Below are 21,492 nucleotides of genomic sequence, written 5' to 3' on the forward strand. Positions count from 1 at the left end.
ACGTGGGATTGATCCAGGGTCTACCAGGATCAGCCCTGGGCGGAAGCCTGCCCCAGGGTAAGAGTTTTTAACCATTATTTCCATTTCTTTACTTGTTAAAGATCTGGTCAGGACTTTCAGTTTCCTCTAAGTCCATTTTGTCAATTTCTTTCTTTCTAGGAAATTTTCCATGTCATCTAAGTTGTCTCCTTTGTTGGCATAATGTTGTTCATACTATCTTCTTATAATACTTTTCATTTTGTAGGGTCAGCAGTGATGCCCCTCTTACACTTCTGATTTTGTTAATATGGCCTTTTCTCTTGGTCAGTTTAGCTAAGAGTATATTGATATTGTTGATCCTTTTTTAAATTGTTGATCTTTTCTAAAAACAGTGTTATAATTTCCTTGAGTTTTTTTATTCTTCAATGTTCTAGTTCATTAATTTTTGCTCTGACCTTTCTTTCTTATTGCTTTCTTTGGATTTAATTTCTTTTTTCTTTCTTTCTTTCTTTCTTTCTTTCTTTCTTTCTTTCTTTCTCTCTCTCTCTCTCTCTCTCTCTCTCTCTCTTTGGTCTCTCATGTTTTTGTTTTTTTAAGATGGAAGTTTAAATTATTGATGCAAGAACTTTCTGCTTTCCCAAGTCCTATCTCATCCATTTTGATACATTGTATCCTTGTTTAATTCAGCTTAAAATATTTCTAATTTCCACTGTGATTTTTCTTTGGCTCCTGGATTATTTCTAAATATGTTGTTTAATTTCGAAACACTGAGATTGCCCAACTTTCTTTCTATGATTTCTAATTTAGTCCTTTGTGGCTGGAGAACATACTCTGAATGACGTAAATCCTCTTAAATATATTGAAATTTGTTTTATGCCCTAGTATATGATATAACCTAGAGAACATTTAATCTACTTTTGAAAAAAAATGAGTATTTATTTTAGATAGAGTGCTCTAAAAATGTCCATTTGGTTGACAAGGTCATTAAAGTCTTCTGCATCTTTGCTGATTTTCTGTTTAGTTGCTCTATGAATTACTGAAATAGGATATTGAACTAATTGTTAAACTATTTCTTCTTTCAATTCTATGCATTTTTGCTTAATAAATTTTGAGGCTCTACTATTAGGAGTATTACATTTATAATTGTTATATTTTCCTTATGTCTACTATTAGGTGGTATTATATTTATAATTGTTATATTTTCCTAATGTATTTAGCCTTTATCATCAGTCTGACTGCATCAGTCGAGATGCAGAAAGAGGAATAGGAAATGTTGACAAGAGTCTTTATTGTGGAAGGAATGAGTAAGGCCAGATAAGGAGTCTGAAGATTGCCTAGTTTGAATAATTTCGGCAGGCTCTGGGGGCATAGGAGTATTCCCAATTGTCTGGTATCTGGCCCTGTGGCAATTAGAGAAGGTAGGTAGTGGATTGGAGTGTGAAAGTCCCATAGAGGAGGTGATTGGGTGTTGGCTCTGGATTGGTTGGCTTGTATATGAAAGGCACACTTGCAGACAAGTTGTTTGCTATCTCTGGGAATTGATTAGCCCTGGGAGGAGGAATCCCTCCAGGATCAGCAAGGCCTCAACATGTTAAATATCAAATACAGAAACTAGAAAACACTGTTATTGCATATTGCTCCTATCACATGCCTCCATTGCTGGATGAGCTCAGGGAAGGGTTGAGAAGTGAGAGAGGAGACCCTTCCCCCCTTCCCTTCCCCTTTCCCTCTCTGCACATCCCTCCATTCCACCTCCCCTACCACAAGTATATAAATAAGAAAATGAGAACTAGCATTTACTGAGGCAATATTGTGTTATTTCCCATTATTCCAATTTGGTGGGCCAAAATAAGGCTTCTTTCCTGCTCTGTTCTTCTTCATCATGGTAGAAATGAATGCAATCCAGACTGATACAAATCTGGACTCCTGAAAAGAAATAACATTGCCCCTGGATCTTCTGACCCAAAAGCTTTAGACACAAAGAATGGATTGGACAGAGACTGACTACTTAGTTACCACCTCTTGGAAGAGGAAATAGGGATTTTCATATTGTTCCACTCTTACAAGTAATCATCCAGAATTCCCTGAGGTTTGCCCCCAATAAGGAAACATCTAGGATGAGGAAAGTGTTTAATTATGATGTCATACCTTTCCATTTCATCTCAGGCTCCAATACATTAATAAAAACTTTGTCCTGTATAGGATATTTGAGTATAATGATTGACACTCCACACCCCAAACCATAGTTCTGTGCACTGATTTACACTTTTGACAATTGGTATTGGAAAGAGATGGTGAAGGTAGGGGGAGAAATTGCTAGAAATGCCTAAACCTGAAGGTAAGGCACTGGTGGTGGCATCAGCCTATATTAGGACAGTGCTTGTACAAAGAAGTAGCATAAAATCAGAGATCATAGCTGAGTCCATTTCACTCTTCCAAGATTAAAGTGGTGGGGCAGGGGGATGAGAAGGTTGGATAATGGGAGGAGAGCTCTACACCAAGAAACATTCTGAAGTTCATGGCCCAAGAGCCAAGACTCAGCTGGACAAACTGTATCCTTGCCAGGGAAGCCTCAGATGTTCATTGTCAAGTTGATGAACTAGAAACAAAAAGAAAAAAAAAATAAAGTGAAGAGTTGATTATTCCTCTACTCCCCTACCAGCCCTGGTTTGTTTATGTCACAGCAGTTCTGCATCCAATCATATTGCCTAAAATATGGACTTCGCCTTCAACATGAAATATTTTAAAAAATGATTCCAAGCATTTTCAGTTTTCTGGAGGCCCTGAGCTCTTTCTGAATTAGCTCAAATCAAGTGCAGATGGTGAGAAAGAGAGTGAGAGAGAGAGAGAAATGTGCTTTCTTCCTGGCAAAGCAGACAGCATTCCTGAGGCACCTCAGGCAGGACAGTACTGGACTCATGGGGGAATTTAAAAAATATCAATGCTTGGGCCCCACCCTGAGAGATTTGGACTTAATTGTTCTGGGTTATAGCCAGGCCATTGGGGTTTTTAAATCTCCTGAGGTGATCCTAATGTGCAGCCAGAGTTGAGGATGATGGGCTTGAAGGGAGAGAGAGGGAGAAGACTCAAAGTTTTGTCCAGTTTTGTAACTAACAGTTCTCCATGTTTTAGAGATGGACAACTGTGAGTTACAGTGTATCCAGGGATCTGAGATACACATATGAGAACATTGGTGATGAGCCCACACAGTAAATGGCCAAATTACATGATATTTTTAGAAACCAAACTTTTGGTATAAGATTAAGGTCTTGATCTCTCTGCAGATGGGGAAACTGAGGCACCGAGCAGGTGAATTGACCAAAACCAAGGCACAGAGGGGAGGTTCCATCCCATTTACTGCACACTTATCAGCCTCTTTATCTTGATGGTCAATAAAGTAGAACCCAAATCCCAAGTTGTTACTGAATTTGGAAATGAGCCAGGGTTTGCAGTGTGAAAGTGGAAGACATTGGGGAGGGGGAAGAGCTCAGAGATGACAGGAAGGAGACATGGGCTGCCAGCTTTGCAACCCTTCTGTCTGAGGAAAAGCAGAGCTGGACAGGAAGTCATGGAGCAAGAATGGGAAAAAAATGGGCAATAGAAATTCTGGGAACCAGCAAAAGGAGGTGTTCCGTAGTTTCCTCCCTGCTTTTGGTCAGGAGAATGTCTAGCCAGCAATCTCAGACTTTAGTATGTGTAGGAATCATTGGGGATCCTCCTAAAACAAGATGGGATTTAGCAGGTCTGGATGGGGCCTCTGCATTTTTGTTCCTTTGCATAATTTTTTATTGTATTTATTTTTTTGACTTAACTGACATATAACACTGTACAAGTGTGAGGTGTACAATGTGCTGATTTGATACATTTATATATTTCAATGTGATTGACTAAGACCTCTTTCAGGTCACATGATTATCATTTCTTTTTGTGGCAAGAATAATTAAGATGTAGTCTTTTAGCAACTCTGAAGTTTATAACAGTATTGTGGACAGTTCCCCTAGGTGACACCCAGGCCACTAGTCCACAGACCACACTTTGGGCAATGGGGAGAGGACGGTCCACACCTGGGATGCCTCTTCCAAGCCTCTGAAACTCGGATCCTTGTGCTTCCCTTCATCACATTTGCTGTGGTTAGCCTTGTAACTGGCAAAAGTTGTATCTTTCTCAGGGTTTTTGAGGTGTGTGCACACGTGCTCATACACACATGTACGTGCATGTGCAGGCCAGGCCCCCCTCCCCCGAGGATCACAAGACCCACATGATAACATGAGCAAGGGGAGTGCACAAATAGGGAGCGAGAAGGCAGGCAGGCTAAGGAACCCATATGGCAAAAGAAAGAGAAGAAGGCAGGTTTTGCTTGCTCACTCTGTTCCAGGTGATTAAGCACCTTATGCCTCAGTTTCCACTTCTGCCAAATGGGGACTCTGTTAACCCTAAGCTCATAGGAGTATCGTAATGATTGCATTGGCTGCTGACTGACTAGTACCTAAAAAATACTAGCAGTTTCATTGTTGTTACTACGCCCATGGCTAAGGGTGACCTTCGCGTGCATTCAGCAAGCATTCAGAGAGCAGGGCTCTGCGTAGGCTGGATCGTACCTCATTTATGTTCAGATGAATGAACTCCTCGTCCTTGTCCTTCGTACTGAGAGCCTGGAACACCCCTAATAGGAGAGACACAAGAAAGGCATCATTGTGGGGACGGTTCCTTCAACAGGTTTCTTTCTTTCCCAGTGACCTCGGGGCCTGCTGGGCAGCCCATGGAGGAGCTGCTCCATCTGGTGGTAAGCAAGGATCTTCTAGAATGGCCGGCCTAGACTCAGGCTGACTACATGGGATTTTCTGTCGCTTGGTGGAGGTTCTTGAATTCCTGGGACGGCAGACCTGGTGGCCTTAGCATCGGGTGGCATGTGCTGTCATCTACAATACGCCAGTCAGCCAGCCAGATCCTGGACCCCAAACATTCCCTCTATGTTAACTTTTCGGGGAGCTACAGAGCCCTTCTTTTCCACAGGCCTTCTCCCCAGAGAAAAAGCACATGTGCATAAAATTTTTCATGAGTCTTGAAAGCTGTTCAATCTCTACGAGTCCCTGATGAGCACTGTAGGTGCCCATACACGTAGGTGGAGCTGGGGGAGGACAGGAGCTGGCCGGACACCACAGCTGATGCACTGAATAACCTGAAAGTTACTTTCCTCTCTGGACCTCGGTCTCCCCATTTAGTTAAAGTGGCCAAGCCAGGCAATCCCGGCTTCCCCTAAGAGTTACACAGGAGTTTTTTTGTTTGTTTGTTTTTGTTTTGTTTTATTTTTAGGATTTTTAATTTATTTATTTGATGGAGAGAGAGCACACGTAAGAGAGCACAAGTAGATGGAGCGACAGGCAGAGGGGGAAGGAGAAGCAGAGCCCAACTTGGGGCTCAATCCAGAGGACCCGGGGTCATGACCTGAGCCAAAGGCAGATGCTTAACCCACTGAGCCACCCAGGCACCCCAGGAGCTTTAAAAATATAACGAAAAAGAGGAAGTGGCTGCCATAGAGCAAAGGAGACAGAACCCAACAGTCAAGTGCAGCAACTAGATCCCGAGACGAGCAAGCAAACGTGGAAAGATGGCCTGGGGATGTTCAGCGTGGACCAGGTCTTAGGTGATGTTGAGGGCTTACGAGAATGTTGTTGGGGTGCAGACGGCATGAGGGCTGGGTTGGATAACAAGCTTGCCTGTTAGAGATATTAACAAAGGAAAAGACTGGATTTCTGAGCTTTGTTATCAAATAATTCAGAAAAAAGTACTTGTTAGAAGAACATACAAAAGATTAGCAGGATGATAATTGTTGAGCCCGATGTAAGGCGCTGGAACTATCGGGGGGACTTTTATAAACATCAATGCTGCTTGCCACTCCCTACACTCTAATGGACTGGCCTCCTGTCCAGCCTGGTCATCACAAAACATCTTTGACTCCCCTTCCCCTATTTTGCCCACCCCCCACCCAAGGTCATCGAAATTTTTTAAAGCTACCCTAAGGGGTTGTAATAAGTGGCAAGATTTGGGAACACTGGTGTGGGGCACACGGGGACTAATTGTTATTCCTTATACTTAGTTGTATGATTAAAAATTTCGAGAATCGGGACACCTGGGTGGCTCAGCAGTTGAGTGTCAGCTTTTGGCTCAGGGTATGATTCCAGGATCTGGGATCGAGTCCCACATCAGGTTCCTACAGAGAACCTGCTTCTCCCTCTGCCTGTGTCTCTGCTTCTCTATCTGTATGTCTCTCATGGATAAATGAATAAAATATTTTTAAAAAATCAAAAGTTTAGATAATCCTAGGATAAAGCCCTAGCCTTGGTATTTTAAAAATGTTCTCCAGATGGTGAATGGAACATGAAGATCCTGGAGTAGGATGGTGTTAAGACTGAAGTGACTTTTCCTTTATATTCCTTGAATATAAGAACTAGTTTGTAAGAACTAGCTGAGAGCCCCCTGTCTGGAAGGATCAGGCTGAGGGGATTTAGAAAGGACAGGGACAGTTGAGAGCAGAGAAGCCAGCAAATCTCATTATTTCTAGGTCAGTTTTGACCACTGTGTCAAACTTAGAAAGTCCCTACCTTTCACGAGGGCCCTTCTAAAATGCACCTATTACTAGCTCATGGTGACCACCTAGAGAAGCCCAGCCTTCTGGCTTGGTTGTATAAGGCCTTTTGCACCACTTGCCTCTCTCAAATCATCATGATTACCCAATACATATGCCTCACATGTCCACGAAGTGTGACCCTCCCGGTGATTACAGGCTCAACAGGTAATCACACATGTTCTAAGTGTCACAAAAGAAGTAGAGGGAGCTCTGGCACCAGAGATCCAAGGAACATGGACTCTGCCTTGGCTTAGCAAGTGCCTTGGGGTCACTTTGCAAACATCCTTTAGAAGATCCCAGACAGGATGAGTCCATCATTTGTGAGGCCCAGTGCAAGATGGAAATGTGGGATCCCTTCTTAAAAAGTGATTAAAATTCAAGATTTGACACCAAAGTGTTAAACCAAGCATGGGCCTCCTCAGAGGTGCAGGGCCTGGGCACTGACATATTTTGCTCCCCACCCCCCACACCCAACCATGGCAGCCATCCTGGATGGTGCTGGGTTCCAGGCCCCTAGATGTGCTTCACTGAGCTTCCACTCTGTGACAGTGTGACAACAAACTACAAATTCTAAGGACCCCCCTACACATAATGTGTCTTTTCTTGATAACTGGGTCAGCCCCTAGGGCTTACAAAACACAAAGGTAGGGTGGAGGGAGAGGGAGGGAGAGGGAGGGAGAGGGAGGGAGAAGTTGGGGGGAAAGAGGATCTTTGGATTCTATGTGCTATGATAGATTTGACCCCAAATGGGACCTTTCCTCAGATGTGAGGCGGGAGTACCCCCTCCACCTGGTCCTCCTGCAAGGACCCTAGAATGTGCCCGCAGAGAATGACTCTTAGCAAGCGGAGTGGCCAGCAGAAGTGTGCTGGGCTCTAACCCAGAGTGGTGGATGAGAAGACTCCTAAGGACTGCAGGCAAAGACTCCTGCCCCCCCCTCCCCCCCCCCCCCCCCCCACTAACCACACACACAGCACAGAGGTCACACGGCGGCGGCTCCCTGGCCTATTCTCCCAGGATTTCTGGCCAGCTGTCTCTCACCCGCTCCTGGGAGGGAACTGAGAGGACAGGGACCCTCCCCCAGGGCCCAGGAGACACAGCCCCACCAGACACTCACGGCTGGCATTCTCCAGCCGGACCAGGCAGTTGAGGAAGTCATCGAAGGTCAGCTGGAGGCCCTCGTCCGCGTACCTGAGGACAATCAGCTGCAGGAGGTGACAGCCCAGCTGGAAGCCTGTGGGGAAGGGAGATGAGACTCGGCCTGTCCAGACTGGGCCCCACGGGGCACACCTGGTCAGTGCTCTGTCAGCAGTGTGGGTTCCTGGGCACAGTGGGGGCCACTGTCCCCAGCATGGATGCAGCATGGCAGTGTGTGTCGACGTTAGGGGGGCTGTTGGTGGACTCGTGACGTCATGCTCTTGGTTTTAACATTCACTTACCCATGGTACCTTGCTGACTTTTCAGGAAGCCTCACTTGGGAAGAACTTAACACTGAAGGGTGTCTGAGCTCCATCCCCGCCTTCCCCTGCCTCCATTTCTGGAGAGCATTTTAACCCAAAGATGTTGAGGATTCTAGAAATCGTGTTTCTAGAAGGGATGCTGCTGCCTACAGTGGGTGACACATGGTGCAGGGTCCCCTTCACACACCCAGGCTGAGCCAGGGTGGTTTGCTTCTCTTCTTTGGGATTCGAGTCCTATGGGTTGGTTGAGGGCTTTAGACAGGTAAAGTCACTTTAGATCCGATATTTAAGGCTTCGATGTCTAGCTACATCCCAGGGAATGGCCTCCCTTTGGCTTCAGTCTATGTGCTCACATTCCAGGCAATGTTCAGCATACTGCATAGAAGTCTCCTGGGTCTGTCCTGTTCCTCAGTTCCATCCCAGACAGAGAGGAGGCCAGTCAGGCACAGAGGGCAGTGCAGGGCTCCCTTTGCTCTCTGCTCCGTCCTCCTCTCCTGGATATAGGACCCTCCAAACACACCCTCCTCTCTGCAGGGCTCCCTTTGCTCTCTGCTCCGTCCTCCTCTCCTGGATATAGGACCCAAGATGGTCCGGATTTTAGACATTCTTTATCAGACCATGAAGCTGACAATGTATCCTGATGTTTGGCTCACCTGGGAGGGAAGCAGATTATAAACTCTGGCAGGGCCCGGGGGTGTTTTGTGAGACACACCACACAGCTTGGCAGGGGCTGGGGACTACAGTGGCCTCAAAACCACGACTGTGTGCAAAAGACCTCAGAGCCCCAGAGACTCAGGTGGCCACCGTAGTGACTGCCAGGGGGTTAGAGACACCACCTGGATCCCATCCTTCGTGTACAGAGCTGATAGGAACCATGACTGAATCATCTGGTTTAGATTCAGTCTGTTGGTGACAAAGCCAGGGACAGAGCTGCAGGTGGCAGAGGAGCTCAAATCAAGGGATTTGAGCCCAAATCATGGGATCAGGCTGCCCTTCCTCATCCATGATAATCATCACCTGAAAGCAGCAATTAGAGGTTTGGACACACTGGGCCTGCCACCAAAGGGTCACATGTGCTTCTGCTTGGCCAGAAAACGCGGCCAGAGGCTGGGGAGGGGGTTGGGCTAAATTCACCCTTAGTGGATACATTTTAAAGCTTCCTGCCAATATTGCAGGGTTAAAACATGGGCCTTGGCGTGAGTGGGTCCCGAGCCTGAGGCCTGGCTCTGGCACCCACAGGGCTGTGTCCTTAAGAAGCATGAACTGCATGGTTCACCGAGGTCAAGGACTGGCCAGCTTCCAGGGCCTGAGAAGCAAGTGGCTGCCCACAGACAGTACCTGGCATGTAAGCAGCCCACGCCGGACATTCAGGCTGTGCTTTACCTGTGGCTTTCAGGGCAGTCCGCAGCTCGTAGGAGGACATGGTGCCAGACTTGTCCGTATCGAACTGATGGAAAAGGTTCTGTGGGAAGGAGAGGGCGTTGAGAACAGGGGGAGGGCAGCCGAAGGCGTCATCCGTGGCAGTAACTGCACGGCGCCAGCACAGGACGAGAGGCCTCATAGGGCCTGGCTGCATTAGGCCTTTTGCTTTCCTTCTCATTTTGGAGGCAAGCACTGTGGCACTTTCGTAAGCATGAGAAGGGAACCAGGGAATTCCATCATGAATCCTTCCCTCCTGCCCTTTCCCTCGGCCACTTAGAATCCCCTCCTGCTCTCGGCTTGTGCGATCCCCAGAGGCCATGGTGCTGGGTCTCGTACTGTCCACTTCTTCAGCTTGTCCCAGAACACTTTGAACTCCTTGAACTCCAGCTTCCCATTGCCACTGGTCTATGCCGAGCGCGTCAAGGAAGGAAGAAGAAAGGAAAGAAGATGAACAGGGTTTCAAACCAAGGTGCCTCACAGGACTTTAGGGATGGGAGGGTAACAGGCTGGCCTTGGGGACTTGTAACATGGATTCAAGGCTTCTAGGGAGGGTGGCTTAATCATCAAACCACGCACCTCTGAAGAGGGGAAAAGGCAAGAGTGAGGTGGGGATGGCACCAGAAGGTTGCAGAAAGCACATAATAAAAACACACTTTAGGGATCCCTGGGTGGTGAAGTGGTTTAGCGCCTGCCTTTGGCCCAGGGCGTGATCCTGGAGACCCGGGATCGAATCCCACATCAGGCTCCCGGTGCATGGAGCCTGCTTCTCCCTCTGCCTGTGTCTCTGTCTCTCCGTCTCTCTCTCTCTCTGTGACTATCATAAATAAATAAATAAAAATTAAAAAAAAAAACACACTTTATTCCCTTAGCTGGGACATACAATTGTGGCAACAAGACCCCCAAGTGGCAACAAGACCCCCAAGTCCCTTCAAAAGCATTCCCCCCACTGGACAGTCTGTGCCTCTTGATTCTGTTCCAGTTCTAGGGGCTCCTTGGTCTTTGGATATTCTCTGGGAAAAAGGCTATCCTGCCAGTTAAGGGTGTCACATCCTAGGAGGGTCTGCACAACAGGAGAACACAGCTCTTTCTGCCCACAGATTTGGAAGGATACATCCATTAGAGAAATGATGTTTTTACAGGAAATCAGGCTTAGCTTCTTGAATTTGAAGTCCTTTTCTGAAATCACACAGGAAAGCAGAATTCATCTGGATATGTGATAAGATAAACCTATTCCTGGCTGCTGAGAGTCCAAGGGTATGGTCAGATCTGGAGCTGGTGAAGGGGAGACAGGCTCACTCTCAGGATGCTGGTGAGGCAAGAAACTGACATGGCCTTTTGGGAGGAAAATTTGCAAAATATAAAAAAATGCCTTAAAAATGGGAATATCTCTCCATTAATTTATCCTAGTTTTAAGAATCCCAAGCAAAGAATTACAAATTAATTAAGATCTTTATCACTTGATTATTTATAATGGCAGAAATTCAGAAATGACATAAATGACCAATGGAAGGGTAGGAGCAGCAAAGGTTATATGTATAGGATGGACTGTGACACAGTCCTTAAGAACCATGTTTTTGAAGCACATTTAATGACCTGGGGAAATGATCATAAAACATCAGTTTAAAAGGCAGGATTTGAAATTACTGAAGAAATTTGAGCATTCACAAATGCTCATAAAAGAGTCACTTTGGAAAAGAGTCGGACAGTTCCTTAAAACAGAAAGTATAGAGTTACCATGTAATGCAGCAAATGTCTTAGGACACCCAAGAGAGGTGTCCACACAAATAACTCGTTCACAAACATTCACAGCAGCATTATTCATAACAGCCAGAAAGTGGCAATAAATTGTATGTCATCTGTGAGGAATGGAGAAACAAAAGCTAGTATATTCCTACAGTGCAGTATTATCAAGCCAATAAAAGGATTAAATTAGTCCTGGCAAATACTACCGTGGATAAAGCTTGAAGACGTCCTGCTCAGTCAAAGAAACCAGTGGAAAAAGACCACCTACTACATGGGTCTTTCTATGGGAAAAGTCCAGGATAGGCAAGTCTGTAGGGACAGGAAGTAGATTAGCAGGTGCCAGGGGCTGGGGGAGGTGGGGTCTGACTGCTCCTGGGTACAGTTTTTGGAGTGACAGGTTCTAAAATTGGTTGTGGTGATGGTTATACAATGTTACGAACACATTAAAACCCGTGATGAGTGAATTGTATAGTATGTGAATTATATCCCAAAGCTGTTAGGTTAACAAATAAAATTGTATCTATAATTTAAGGACCATTATTAGGTGTGTGTTCATATATACACACTGAGAGAGACACACATACATGAAGTCACACACGCACATCTTAACAGTGGTTATTTCTGAGTGGTTAGATTATTGGTTTTTGTCTTTGTCTTCGGGCTTCTCTGCATTTTTGTGGACTTTTCTACCATTATTGGCATCAGATTTGTAATCAGGAAATAAGCAATGAAAGCTATTTTAAAGTCTACCTAAAGTCAGCCCTGGAGAGTGGGAGCCTTGGGATGCTGGAGGAGACCCAGTGGCGTGAAGTCACAGGTCACACGGCCCCTCCATTGGAACCCTGGGGTCTCCCATGGGTGAGTGGGTGGGTGGGGGTGGTAAGAGCACTTACTCTTTTGCAGCACAGCATTTAAAATATATTCTAGTTCCTCCGCTGTCACCTCCATATCCTGTTGAAGGGGAGACAATTGCTTTTTACGGCCCTTAGAGCCTTTGTTACTTGCTTCCAGTTCTGAGCTTGATTTGGCTCAAGTCACAAGCCTGGCCCTCGAGGACCCGGCTGCCAGGCCCAGGTGCCCATCTCCTGTGACTTCAGTCTGCTTAACTTCTCAAGGACTCACATGCCCAGCCCAGAAAGGATGGAAAAACTGGGCCAGGGGAGGCAAGCTTCCCCACTCCCTGAGCTAAGCTCCCTACATGGCACTTATGTTAGAGGGCCTTCATGTCTGGGTTTCCAGGCCCCTGCATGCAGAACAGCCCAGAGAGTATTAAAAATATCCCCACTGGGGACTCACTCCAGGGACCATTTCAATCAGGAGATTGGGAGGATGTCCCATGGATTATTTTCAAAACCTCTAGGGTGAATTCAGAACCACTGATCTGAGGCCGTCCACCAAGTCCACTAGATCTCAGCACCCACGGCCCTTAGAAGCTTATCAGAAATGTGGTGCTCCCGGCCCTGCCCCAGACCTCCTGCAGAGGAAATCTGCATCCAGGATGCTCAAGAAAGTTTTATGTGCATGACTATTTGAGCAGCACGGACCGAGGGCTCCTTTGCATCCAGGGTTTTGACCTACAGTCAAAACCCTGGAAACAGTTTGAAACAGTCTGTGAAACAGTCTCCTGTGAAGTTATTTCCACATGTGCCCACCCAGGTTCCACCCCTGAAGCTTCTGAGGCTTGGGGGATGGGGTTGGGGTGTTCATCCCTAGAGGAGAAATTACAGATGCAGCCCCAGCCCCCATGGACCAGAGCAGGCCTGACAGGCAGAGCCACCTGCCCAAGTCATGGGGCCAGTCCGAAGAAGAGCAGGACTGGAACCAGTGAGCTCAGTCTACAGGTCATTAATGATGTTTGAAAGAATCTCCTGCAATATTCCTTCGCCTCCTTTCCAAACCCGGATCTTCATTTCTGGGAACTTTTGTCACTCTTCAGCTGTGAGGAGGCCCTTACCCTGGCCTGGCCTTTAGCAGGCGCCCAAAGCTGGAAGTTCACCATTCCTGCCCCACCTGCCCTCTCTGTCCTGCAGTCTGCCTTGCAAAGAGCAGATGGCCACCTTGCCTGCTGTGGCTTATATAAAGTCACACGAATCCCCATTTTTTTGCATCCGGACTGCTGTGCCCAAGTCTCCCTGCCCTCCTGTTTCTTACACCACCCGAAATCCCACCACCTTCTGCCCCCAGGTGCAGGCAGCACACCTCTTTTACAATTCAGGAGCCCTGAATGGAGTCATCAGCACCTGCCACGAAAGGATTAATCAGGCTGCGAGGGAGCATGGGTGGGGCAGTTTCTCCTGGGGCAAGAGATACCCAGGGCTCCCAAGAGTGACCAGGGCCCCCAACAAACAAGCTGACGACCGAGCAGGCAAGAACGGGGTGAGGGCGGAGGGCAGGAGGTGAGAGACAGATTCTCTCCTTCCCCAGCGGCCAAACCTGGCCAAAAATCACATTTGCAATTTCATGGTGACGTCCTCCAACAATGCCACCTTCCACCAGAGCAGAGAGAACATTCTAAAGGCAATGGTTTGTGGGCAGAGTTCAATGAGCCACCTCTGCAAAGTTCTCTCTAGCTTTCTGCAGAAAGCCCCCAGGGCCTGGCTTTGGGTGCCCCTGCCCCACCGATGGTGGCAAACTGGCATGCGGGGGCGGCGGACGAGGCAGTCTGCAGAGCCTCCCAAATGGCCGGGCCTGGTCTCCCATCGGATTTAGCTTCACCAGCTCCACCAGGCCTCTGGGAAGTGTGGCCCACAAACACCCTACTGCACCCCCGGGGCAGAGGAAACTCGGCCCCCCAGCACTGCAGGGGTCAAGGCCAAGCGCAGCTTGCGGCCATCCCTACCTCCCCAGCGATTTGGTCAAACAGGGCCCGGAACTGCAGTTCCTCCTCCGTCTCCTGGCCGGCTGGAGTGGGCTTCGGAAGCTAAAAAGCAACCAGAGGAACTTGCATTGGACCCACAGAAGAGAAACTTGGCATTTGCTTTCCCCAAGAAATAGCAAGAAAAAAGAGGCCTGCAGCGGAGATGGCGCGGCCTGCGGGAGAGGCTGGGACCTCACTCCGCCAGGAGGGCCCTGCTCTGGCCGCTGCCTGGAGCATTAGGCTCACTTGGGCAGGCTCTTTAGATGGAGTATCTGGAAGGACCAACGAGGGGCTTCTGCAGATCACAGCGCTAAGGGAGGCGGAGTCCTGACCTAGCAGGGGTCCAGCCAGGGTGCTGGGCGCTGCCGGCACCTCCTCTGTCTGACCCTCGCCACTCTCAACTGTAATTCCTTGCTGAACCATGTGTCTTGACAGATGGTGAAATCTTTGAGGGCAGGAGTCTGTCTCTGGCAGGCAGCCCTGGGTCTAGCACATGGAGAGAGCTCAGCAAACGCTTGGGGTGTTGTGGTTTCGTCTTGTGCACATTGGTGCTGCCTTTGGAAGTGTCAGACTGTCCCAGATACACCTCCGCACCTCTTGAAAGTCTTCCAGCCCTTGGACGAGTGTAAGACCCGCCCCACTGCTCCCTTATCAGCACACATATTGTAGGGAAGAAGTCGGTGCTCCTCCAAGTCCAGTGCAAGAGAATCTACTCGCCACTCTCATTTTCTTCCTGCTGATTTTTCTTAGACTACATGCATTTTAAAGACATCCCATCCCCTTCAGAAGCAGCAGCCACCTCTCCGGGAACAGAGCCAGTTGGTGGCACAGAAGAAAACAAAAGCTCTAAACAAAGCTTTCCTCAGAGCACCTCACTCGTCCCTACACTGGGTCCTGGTGGGATGTGAGAGACTTAGAGGTACAAGACTTGGCCTCCAGGAGGCTGGAATGAAGACCTACCTGATTGCAGATAAGCCATTCCCTGAACCTCAAAGTTCTGTAGGACGCTGTGACTGAGGAGGCTTTCAGGACAGTCACAGAATCCCACCCTCCAGGGTAACATGTGAAGGAAGGCTCACCTCTGGAAGGTCAATGTCCACATCTCCATCCATGTCCCTGGAGGGCAGAAAACACACTGGCTCTCTTGGGGATTAACTTCCTCCCTCGGATCTGCAGTCCTCACGGGACCAGAGGTATTGGAAGTTTCTGGCCCATTGAAGCCCTTCTTTTTCCATGATGTTTACATTCCACAGATCCTTGCGGACCCCCTGCACTGACCTCCCTCCATCTCCCCTATCCTCCGACCCCGCCCAGCATGAAAAGAAGAGGGAGGCAGTGTAGCCGCCAGCCAAGGAGAACTCGTAAGTTCTGGACTTCCAGAAGTAAAAGAAACTGAACCAGCTGCCACCCACTGTTTCCTGGATGCCCTTTACAAGGGATATTTATGAAGTGTGACGTAGGATAGCAGAGCCCCAGAGGGCCCACCAGCCCAGCAGATTCACCACATACTCCCCCTGAGCTCTACATCCCCGAAGGAAATTCAGTTCCTTGGATACGGTCATCCTGTCTACTGAGAGTGGGTTATTTCTGGGGGAATTGAAAAAGATTATAGAGCAAGTTAAGTCAGAACTTAAAATTCCCCCCAAAGCTCCAGCCTTTATCCCTGGTGCCTCCCTGAAGGTGTGTGTCCCTGTTCCCACTGTGGGTGTTGGGAGTGGGGCAGGCTCTGTGTGTGCTCATGTCTGGGGGCACAAACAATGGAAATGTTCATTTTCCTGTTCATATATTTAGGGGAACCTACAGTGTTTGGGAAGTGGTAATTTATTGAGAAGAGAAACAGGCTTCTGCTTTTGGTGATGCTAAAACATTTGGAAGACTCCAATCTTACAGAGTAAACATGAAGCACTCCCTGAGAAAAAAACGCTAAAAATTCGAAGGGAATACCAACAAGCAAACGTTAAGACGGAACGGGGCAAGTTCGCCCCTTCTTCCTCATCCCCTGGGCATGCACAGCAGAACACTTCCAGAGGTTTTTTTCTATCATTGTTTAGGATCCTCTCATGAGGATGAAGCTGATGGAAATAGAGCTTCGTGTGGTTCTTCAGTCACTGAGCTACAGAGTTGGTGCTTATGCTCCAGATCACAGCAGATTAAAGGACCGTGTGTGTATGGACTTAGCTTTGCCAAGTGTAAGCATCAACAGAGGCCCAGGACTCTGACTGCACCCCGATACTGGGACAGGGAACACGAACTGTGTGAGGGCCAGAGCCTGGCTTCCTCCTCTTGTCCTTGCCACCCACAGGAGCTGCCAATCTGTGTGCCTCTCATGTGGGTGCTTTTGTGTGAACAGATCCTGGGAAATTCATCCTCAGCTTGTACCAGTGTCTCGGAGAAGATCAGCCTCCAGCAGAGTTTTTAACAATTAAAGATCGTATTGCTTCTATTTAGCTGAGGAGAAGGAACTATGCTTTTTATCATGAGCTTGGGACACCCAGCCAGACTGGACAACTGGGAGCATCCTCAGTGTCTACCACCAATCCAATCCTATCCCACTAGACCAAAGATAAAACCGGAGGCCACAAAGTCACAACTGACTCCTTCTTGTTATAGAAGGCTGGTCCTCAGTTGGGGATGGATCCAGCTCAAATGCAGAATGAGCTGGTTTTGCCATTCTCTGTGCTCTCTAGAATGTCTCTATTGGGAAAACAAGTGAATGCGTGTATCTTCAACCATTTTTTTTCCTCTGCCCCAGAGAACTGATGGCAAAAAGGCAGTAGTGGGAAGTTTTTCATAGAAGTATCTAACACAAAATAATTCTGCTAAGTCACTGCAAAGGGAAAGTGGTAGAATGTGGGGCAGATAAAACAGAAGGCAGCCTGTGTAGTGAAGCACCCAACAGTTTGCTTTTTGGATTGTAATGTAAGTGCCTGACATTAGGTTTTTGACTGTCAAGGCATCCAGTTCAAAGACATCTGTCTCAAATAAACACTGCCAGCTATATAGCTAGATACAAAGCCCAGCCACCCTACCATCAAGTTCCCTCTTTTTTTTTTTTTTTTTTAGAAAGCTCTAGTAGACCATTTGATCCACTACTTACTTTTCCTTCAAATACTTTAGTTCCTGCTTTTATGTTTGAAGTTCACCAATAGTGAACCTGTGAAACCCTAGGCCCCTGCCCTCGACCCCAATAAAAGCAGAACTCCAGGCCTGTGAGCACACTCTCTCTCTCTCAGAATCTCATCAGGATTTCTGTGTGGCCTTAGGTATGCTGTGTACTCTCCAGAACCTGTAAGTAATAAACCTCGTCTTTCCAAAGTTCCTTGAGTTGGGCACCTGGGTGGCGCAGCAGTTGAGCATCTGCCTTTGGCTCAGGGTGTGATCCAAGGTCATGGGACTGAGTCCCATATCGAGCTCCCTGAAGGGAGCCTACTTCTCCCTCTGCCTGTGTCTTTGCCTCTCTCTGTCTCTCATGAATAAATAAATAAATTTTTTTAAAAAGTTCCTTGGATTATTGCTGAGATGCATCTTGTAATCCTAAAAAGATCCACAAGGGTCAGTCTGACTTCAGCATTGGCTCCAGTTGGGGAAATGTCTCTGGAGGCTCACCACAGGCAGTACTGGCGCAGGTGAGTGCCCTTAGGCATTGCTGTCCATAAGCTGAGGCCAACCCCAAACAACCTGGCAACATTTATTTAAACTAAAGCTGAAAGAACAGGTCATTCTGGAAACTTGAAACAGTCCCCGCTTCACTGTGCTCAAAAATAAGTCTCACACTTCTAAATGTGTGTCCCACTCCAGGGGTTTCCTGAGAATTGGGTCTGGAAAATGAAGGGCTCCACCCAAGAGGGTCTGGTGAGACTGATTCTGGGAGTGGTTGGAGAGAGTAACTTTTCAATGGCTTTTTCCGGGGAGGGAATGAGCAGAACCAAAATGGAAACATATCCCGCTTTGCAAATGGGTTAAGAAACTCTCCTGCCTGATTTCTTAGGTGGATCATAGAGAAGGGAAGAGAGGGGTCATAGCTCCAATGAGCCTAAGCCTCTAAATGAAGAGGAATTCTTGAACCTGTTACTCACCGGGTGATGGCTTTCTTCTCTGAAAAGATCCTCAGGCAGAAATCAGCTTCCTGATGGGGCTCAAAAGTGCTGGGAATCAGGATGTACTCCCCAGGCGGCAGCTTGAAGCGGTCGGAGACTTCTCTCAGGTTGATGAACGTTTTGCTTCTGGCCTGGGAAGCATGGTACCTGAAGAAGTCTTTGTTCAGGTGCTCGTCTTTGCTGGGGCTCTGCAATGGGAATGTTCTATAAGGAGGGCCGTTGGTCTTGGGTATTTGGACACAGGTGGGGAACTGGCCATTGAGTCTTGGGCATGTGGACGCTCACCACTGGAGGTGGCAGGCTCCAAAGAGCGGCTTGGGTTCTACCCACCTGGTAAAAGGCATAACCAATGGTCAGCATGTCAGCTCCAAACCTCTTGAGTTTCCTTCGATCTTTCTGCATCAGGGCCACGAGGAAAGTGCAGTCCTCTTGCCCCTCATCTTTCTCAGTCAGGGACAATTTTATTTGTGGATTGGTCCAGAAGGTGTCTGCCATTTGAAAGAAGTGAATTATTTCATCTTTCTTTGAAAAAAAAAAACAAAACAAAACACAAAGGACATGCATATGCATCACACACACACACACACACACACACACACACACTCTCTATCCACCTCCACCACATCCTCCCAAACCCAAGAAAGTCAATCATTTCTTCTCTCCCTGTTCTGATGGCCCTTGTGCCCTACTTCTTTAACCCCAGTGAGAAGGCCAAGTGTTCCCCTTTCATCTCCCCCTTCTCTTGAGCCTTTTCCCACTCAGCTTTTTAAAGACAATCTTCCAGATCTGTGGTTTGTTCCATATTATTTTTCCCACGTGGTATTTCAGAGCAGAGTACGGTGCCCCCATGGCTGGGCAAATTGAACAGAACCACTCCACACTCAGCTCTGAGGGTAAATGCTGACTGGTTCACCCTAGCTCCTCTTGCTGTGGACAGTTGGAACAAAGCCAACCAGCCCGCAGCAGACACTAGGCTATATGAGTTCAAGGAATTCTCAGGGAGAGGGAAGTTGAGGACTTCCATTGGGTGACCCCAAGAGATCTCGCTATGCACACAAATGAGGGCTTATGAAGCCCTGGGTGCTACTGGCAGCCCAACCGTGACTATAAGAGGACAGAGGAAAGAATTACAGACAAATGGGCTGACCACACTATGCCTGAAGCGCACCCTACTTGTCCTCTGAGCTTTCCAGTCATGCAAGGAAAAAATCCTTTTTATTGCTAAACTCAAGTGAGTTATGTTTTCTATTACTTGTCATGGAAAATAGCCGGAATGGCTAAACAAGAGTTTCCCTGAGCAATTCTTATCCGACTTGCTGCAACATCTCTGTAGCCCTCACCAGCCATCCTGGAAATCCTACTCATTCCACACTTCAGGCTTCCTCTAGCGTCCTGGCCCTGACCCCCTGATGTACCCCAGGCTGGACTGGACACTTGGCAATGACAGAGAGTGACAGGCAGTCTACCAACCCAGGAAATTGCGGCAGCCCCCGGCCGTGGAGCCCCGCACCCAGCTTCCTTGATGGACGGTCACCTCCCACTTGTGGAGGGCATCCTCCTCCAGGGCATCAGGAGTGAGGTTGCAGATTTCTACTTTGTCAAAGTGGGCCTTGAAGTCTCTAAATGCCATCCTGCAATGAAGTGGGGAGACACCAGACATGGGAGGTGATAGTGATGCCATAATCCGTTCGTTCACTTAATCGTCTAACCAGCCAGTGGTGAGTGCCTGTGCCCGCCCCCAAGGATGGGGAGAACTCAACGGAAAACACACTGACAAAACTAAGGAGAACCCACGTTCAGGGACTGCAGCCCACCCTTTGCATCTAGAGTGGGATGTAAGCAAGGGTGTGCAGGTCAAGGCTCTCCGGAAGTGGGAGTATCTCCTCTGATTTGTCCTGTCTTTCCTCTTCTGCTGGTTCCCCACACATGGCTGTGTGACCCCAGTGGTTGGTAGAGCCACACAGAGGAAGGGGCTTGGGTCCCAGAATCACTGCATGGAGTGAGCCGTCCATGGAATAGGGATGTCCTCTTGGACTGTCACAATGAGTGAGAAATAAACTTTACTGCATTTGAGTCTTTATCCGTGTTAAGTCTGTTTGTTACAGCAGCTGGTGTTACCCTAAGTCATTGGTGTATGGAGCCACCATGACCGAATTCTAAAACATGTGCTATCAGCTTAGCACTGGAGCAGGTTTCAAGGAAATACTGGAGCCGGAAAATAGGTATCCATGTTACACATGGCAATATATTTGTTAAAATTGTAAAAATATGGAGGACAGAGGCTGTGCTCCAGGGGAAGAGGATGGAAAAAGCTAGACTATTAGTGAGTGCTGGTTTTTGCTTGTTGTATTTAATAAGGCATAGAAGAAAAAAGTGAGCTCAGATGAGAACTGACTGGTTTGCTCAGCAGGGAAGAAAGCCGGACATCAGAAATGTGTGGTCTTGCAGAATTGGAAGAGCCAACTGTTTTCTGGACTGCACAGAAAGAAAAAAGATCAAAAAAATCTTCCAGAGACGAAGGCTCATTAAAAGCTCACAGTTAAGCAAAGAGATTCCGCCCCTGTAGAAATTTTAGAAATTCTATTAGGAATGTTTCCTAGTAAACTTATTTCTATATTTTGGGATGATTTCAAGGTCGCTGCCTTCAGGGGCCCTTGTCATGAAGTTGGACTTCAAATTCACCATGCAAACTGGGAGGATGGGTCTTCAGAGGAGGGCTGCTGGGCTGCAGCCCCAGGCTCAGCCCCATGTTCATTACACATTCTCTGCCAACCTGGGTGCCCCTTATGGGGCTTGAGACAAATGTATTTGGTTTACCAAAGAAATCAAACAAACATAGACAGGAAGCAAGCAAACAAGCTAAGGGCTACAGGGCACGCTCACACCTGTTATGTAGTTAATACAGAAAGGAAAATGAGATGAGCACTGTACCAGAACTCCCCGTCATCCAGAGCCATGTGACACAGGCGCTTCTGCTCAGCTGGGCCAACGGAACGCCACTCGGAGGAGCTAGGAGTGAGCAGAGTCAGCTCAGACGACACTGGCCTTGGCCAACAGGGGTGTCCCCTCCTGAGGAGCCAAGGTAGCGGCCAGGTGGGGAATGATCCCAGCCATGCCCACTCCCCGGGCCCCAGAAACTTCCCAAGGGACCTAGTTGGAGGCTGGTTGGAAAGGCTGGTTGGAAAGGCCACATCCAAGGGCAGCTGATGTAAAAGGTCCTCCGGGTCATTTGATGCCCCTCCCTAGTAGGACCATCACAGGATGTTGAACACCAGCAAGGCAGCAGACCCTTCCAACTGGAAGCCAGA

The 21,492-nt window shown here is 47.8% G+C and overlaps 1 protein-coding gene across 1 annotated transcript in view; it reads right to left on the reverse strand.

Moving 5' to 3' along the window:
- Positions 1-2,092: 2,092 nt before the first annotated feature.
- CAPN9 (calpain 9) overlaps positions 2,093-21,492 on the reverse strand; it is a 39,953-nt gene continuing 20,553 nt past the window's right edge. Inside the window, exons 8-20 of the mRNA XM_072823106.1 lie at positions 21,116-21,193; positions 19,655-19,815; positions 18,515-18,672; positions 18,164-18,372; positions 15,167-15,203; positions 14,070-14,150; positions 12,124-12,181; positions 10,599-10,663; positions 9,824-9,892; positions 9,449-9,527; positions 7,723-7,839; positions 4,578-4,642; positions 2,093-2,578 (exon numbers count right to left, since the gene is read on the reverse strand). Of these exons, the coding sequence (XP_072679207.1) occupies positions 2,552-2,578; positions 4,578-4,642; positions 7,723-7,839; positions 9,449-9,527; positions 9,824-9,892; positions 10,599-10,663; positions 12,124-12,181; positions 14,070-14,150; positions 15,167-15,203; positions 18,164-18,372; positions 18,515-18,672; positions 19,655-19,815; positions 21,116-21,193 (1,204 nt within the window). The 3' untranslated portion in view covers positions 2,093-2,551. The remainder of the gene's footprint in view (positions 2,579-4,577; positions 4,643-7,722; positions 7,840-9,448; positions 9,528-9,823; positions 9,893-10,598; positions 10,664-12,123; positions 12,182-14,069; positions 14,151-15,166; positions 15,204-18,163; positions 18,373-18,514; positions 18,673-19,654; positions 19,816-21,115; positions 21,194-21,492) is intronic.

The sequence above is a fragment of the Canis lupus genome, chromosome 4 (genome assembly GCF_048164855.1).
Source record: "Canis lupus baileyi chromosome 4, mCanLup2.hap1, whole genome shotgun sequence".
Taxonomy (NCBI): Eukaryota; Metazoa; Chordata; class Mammalia; order Carnivora; family Canidae; genus Canis; species Canis lupus.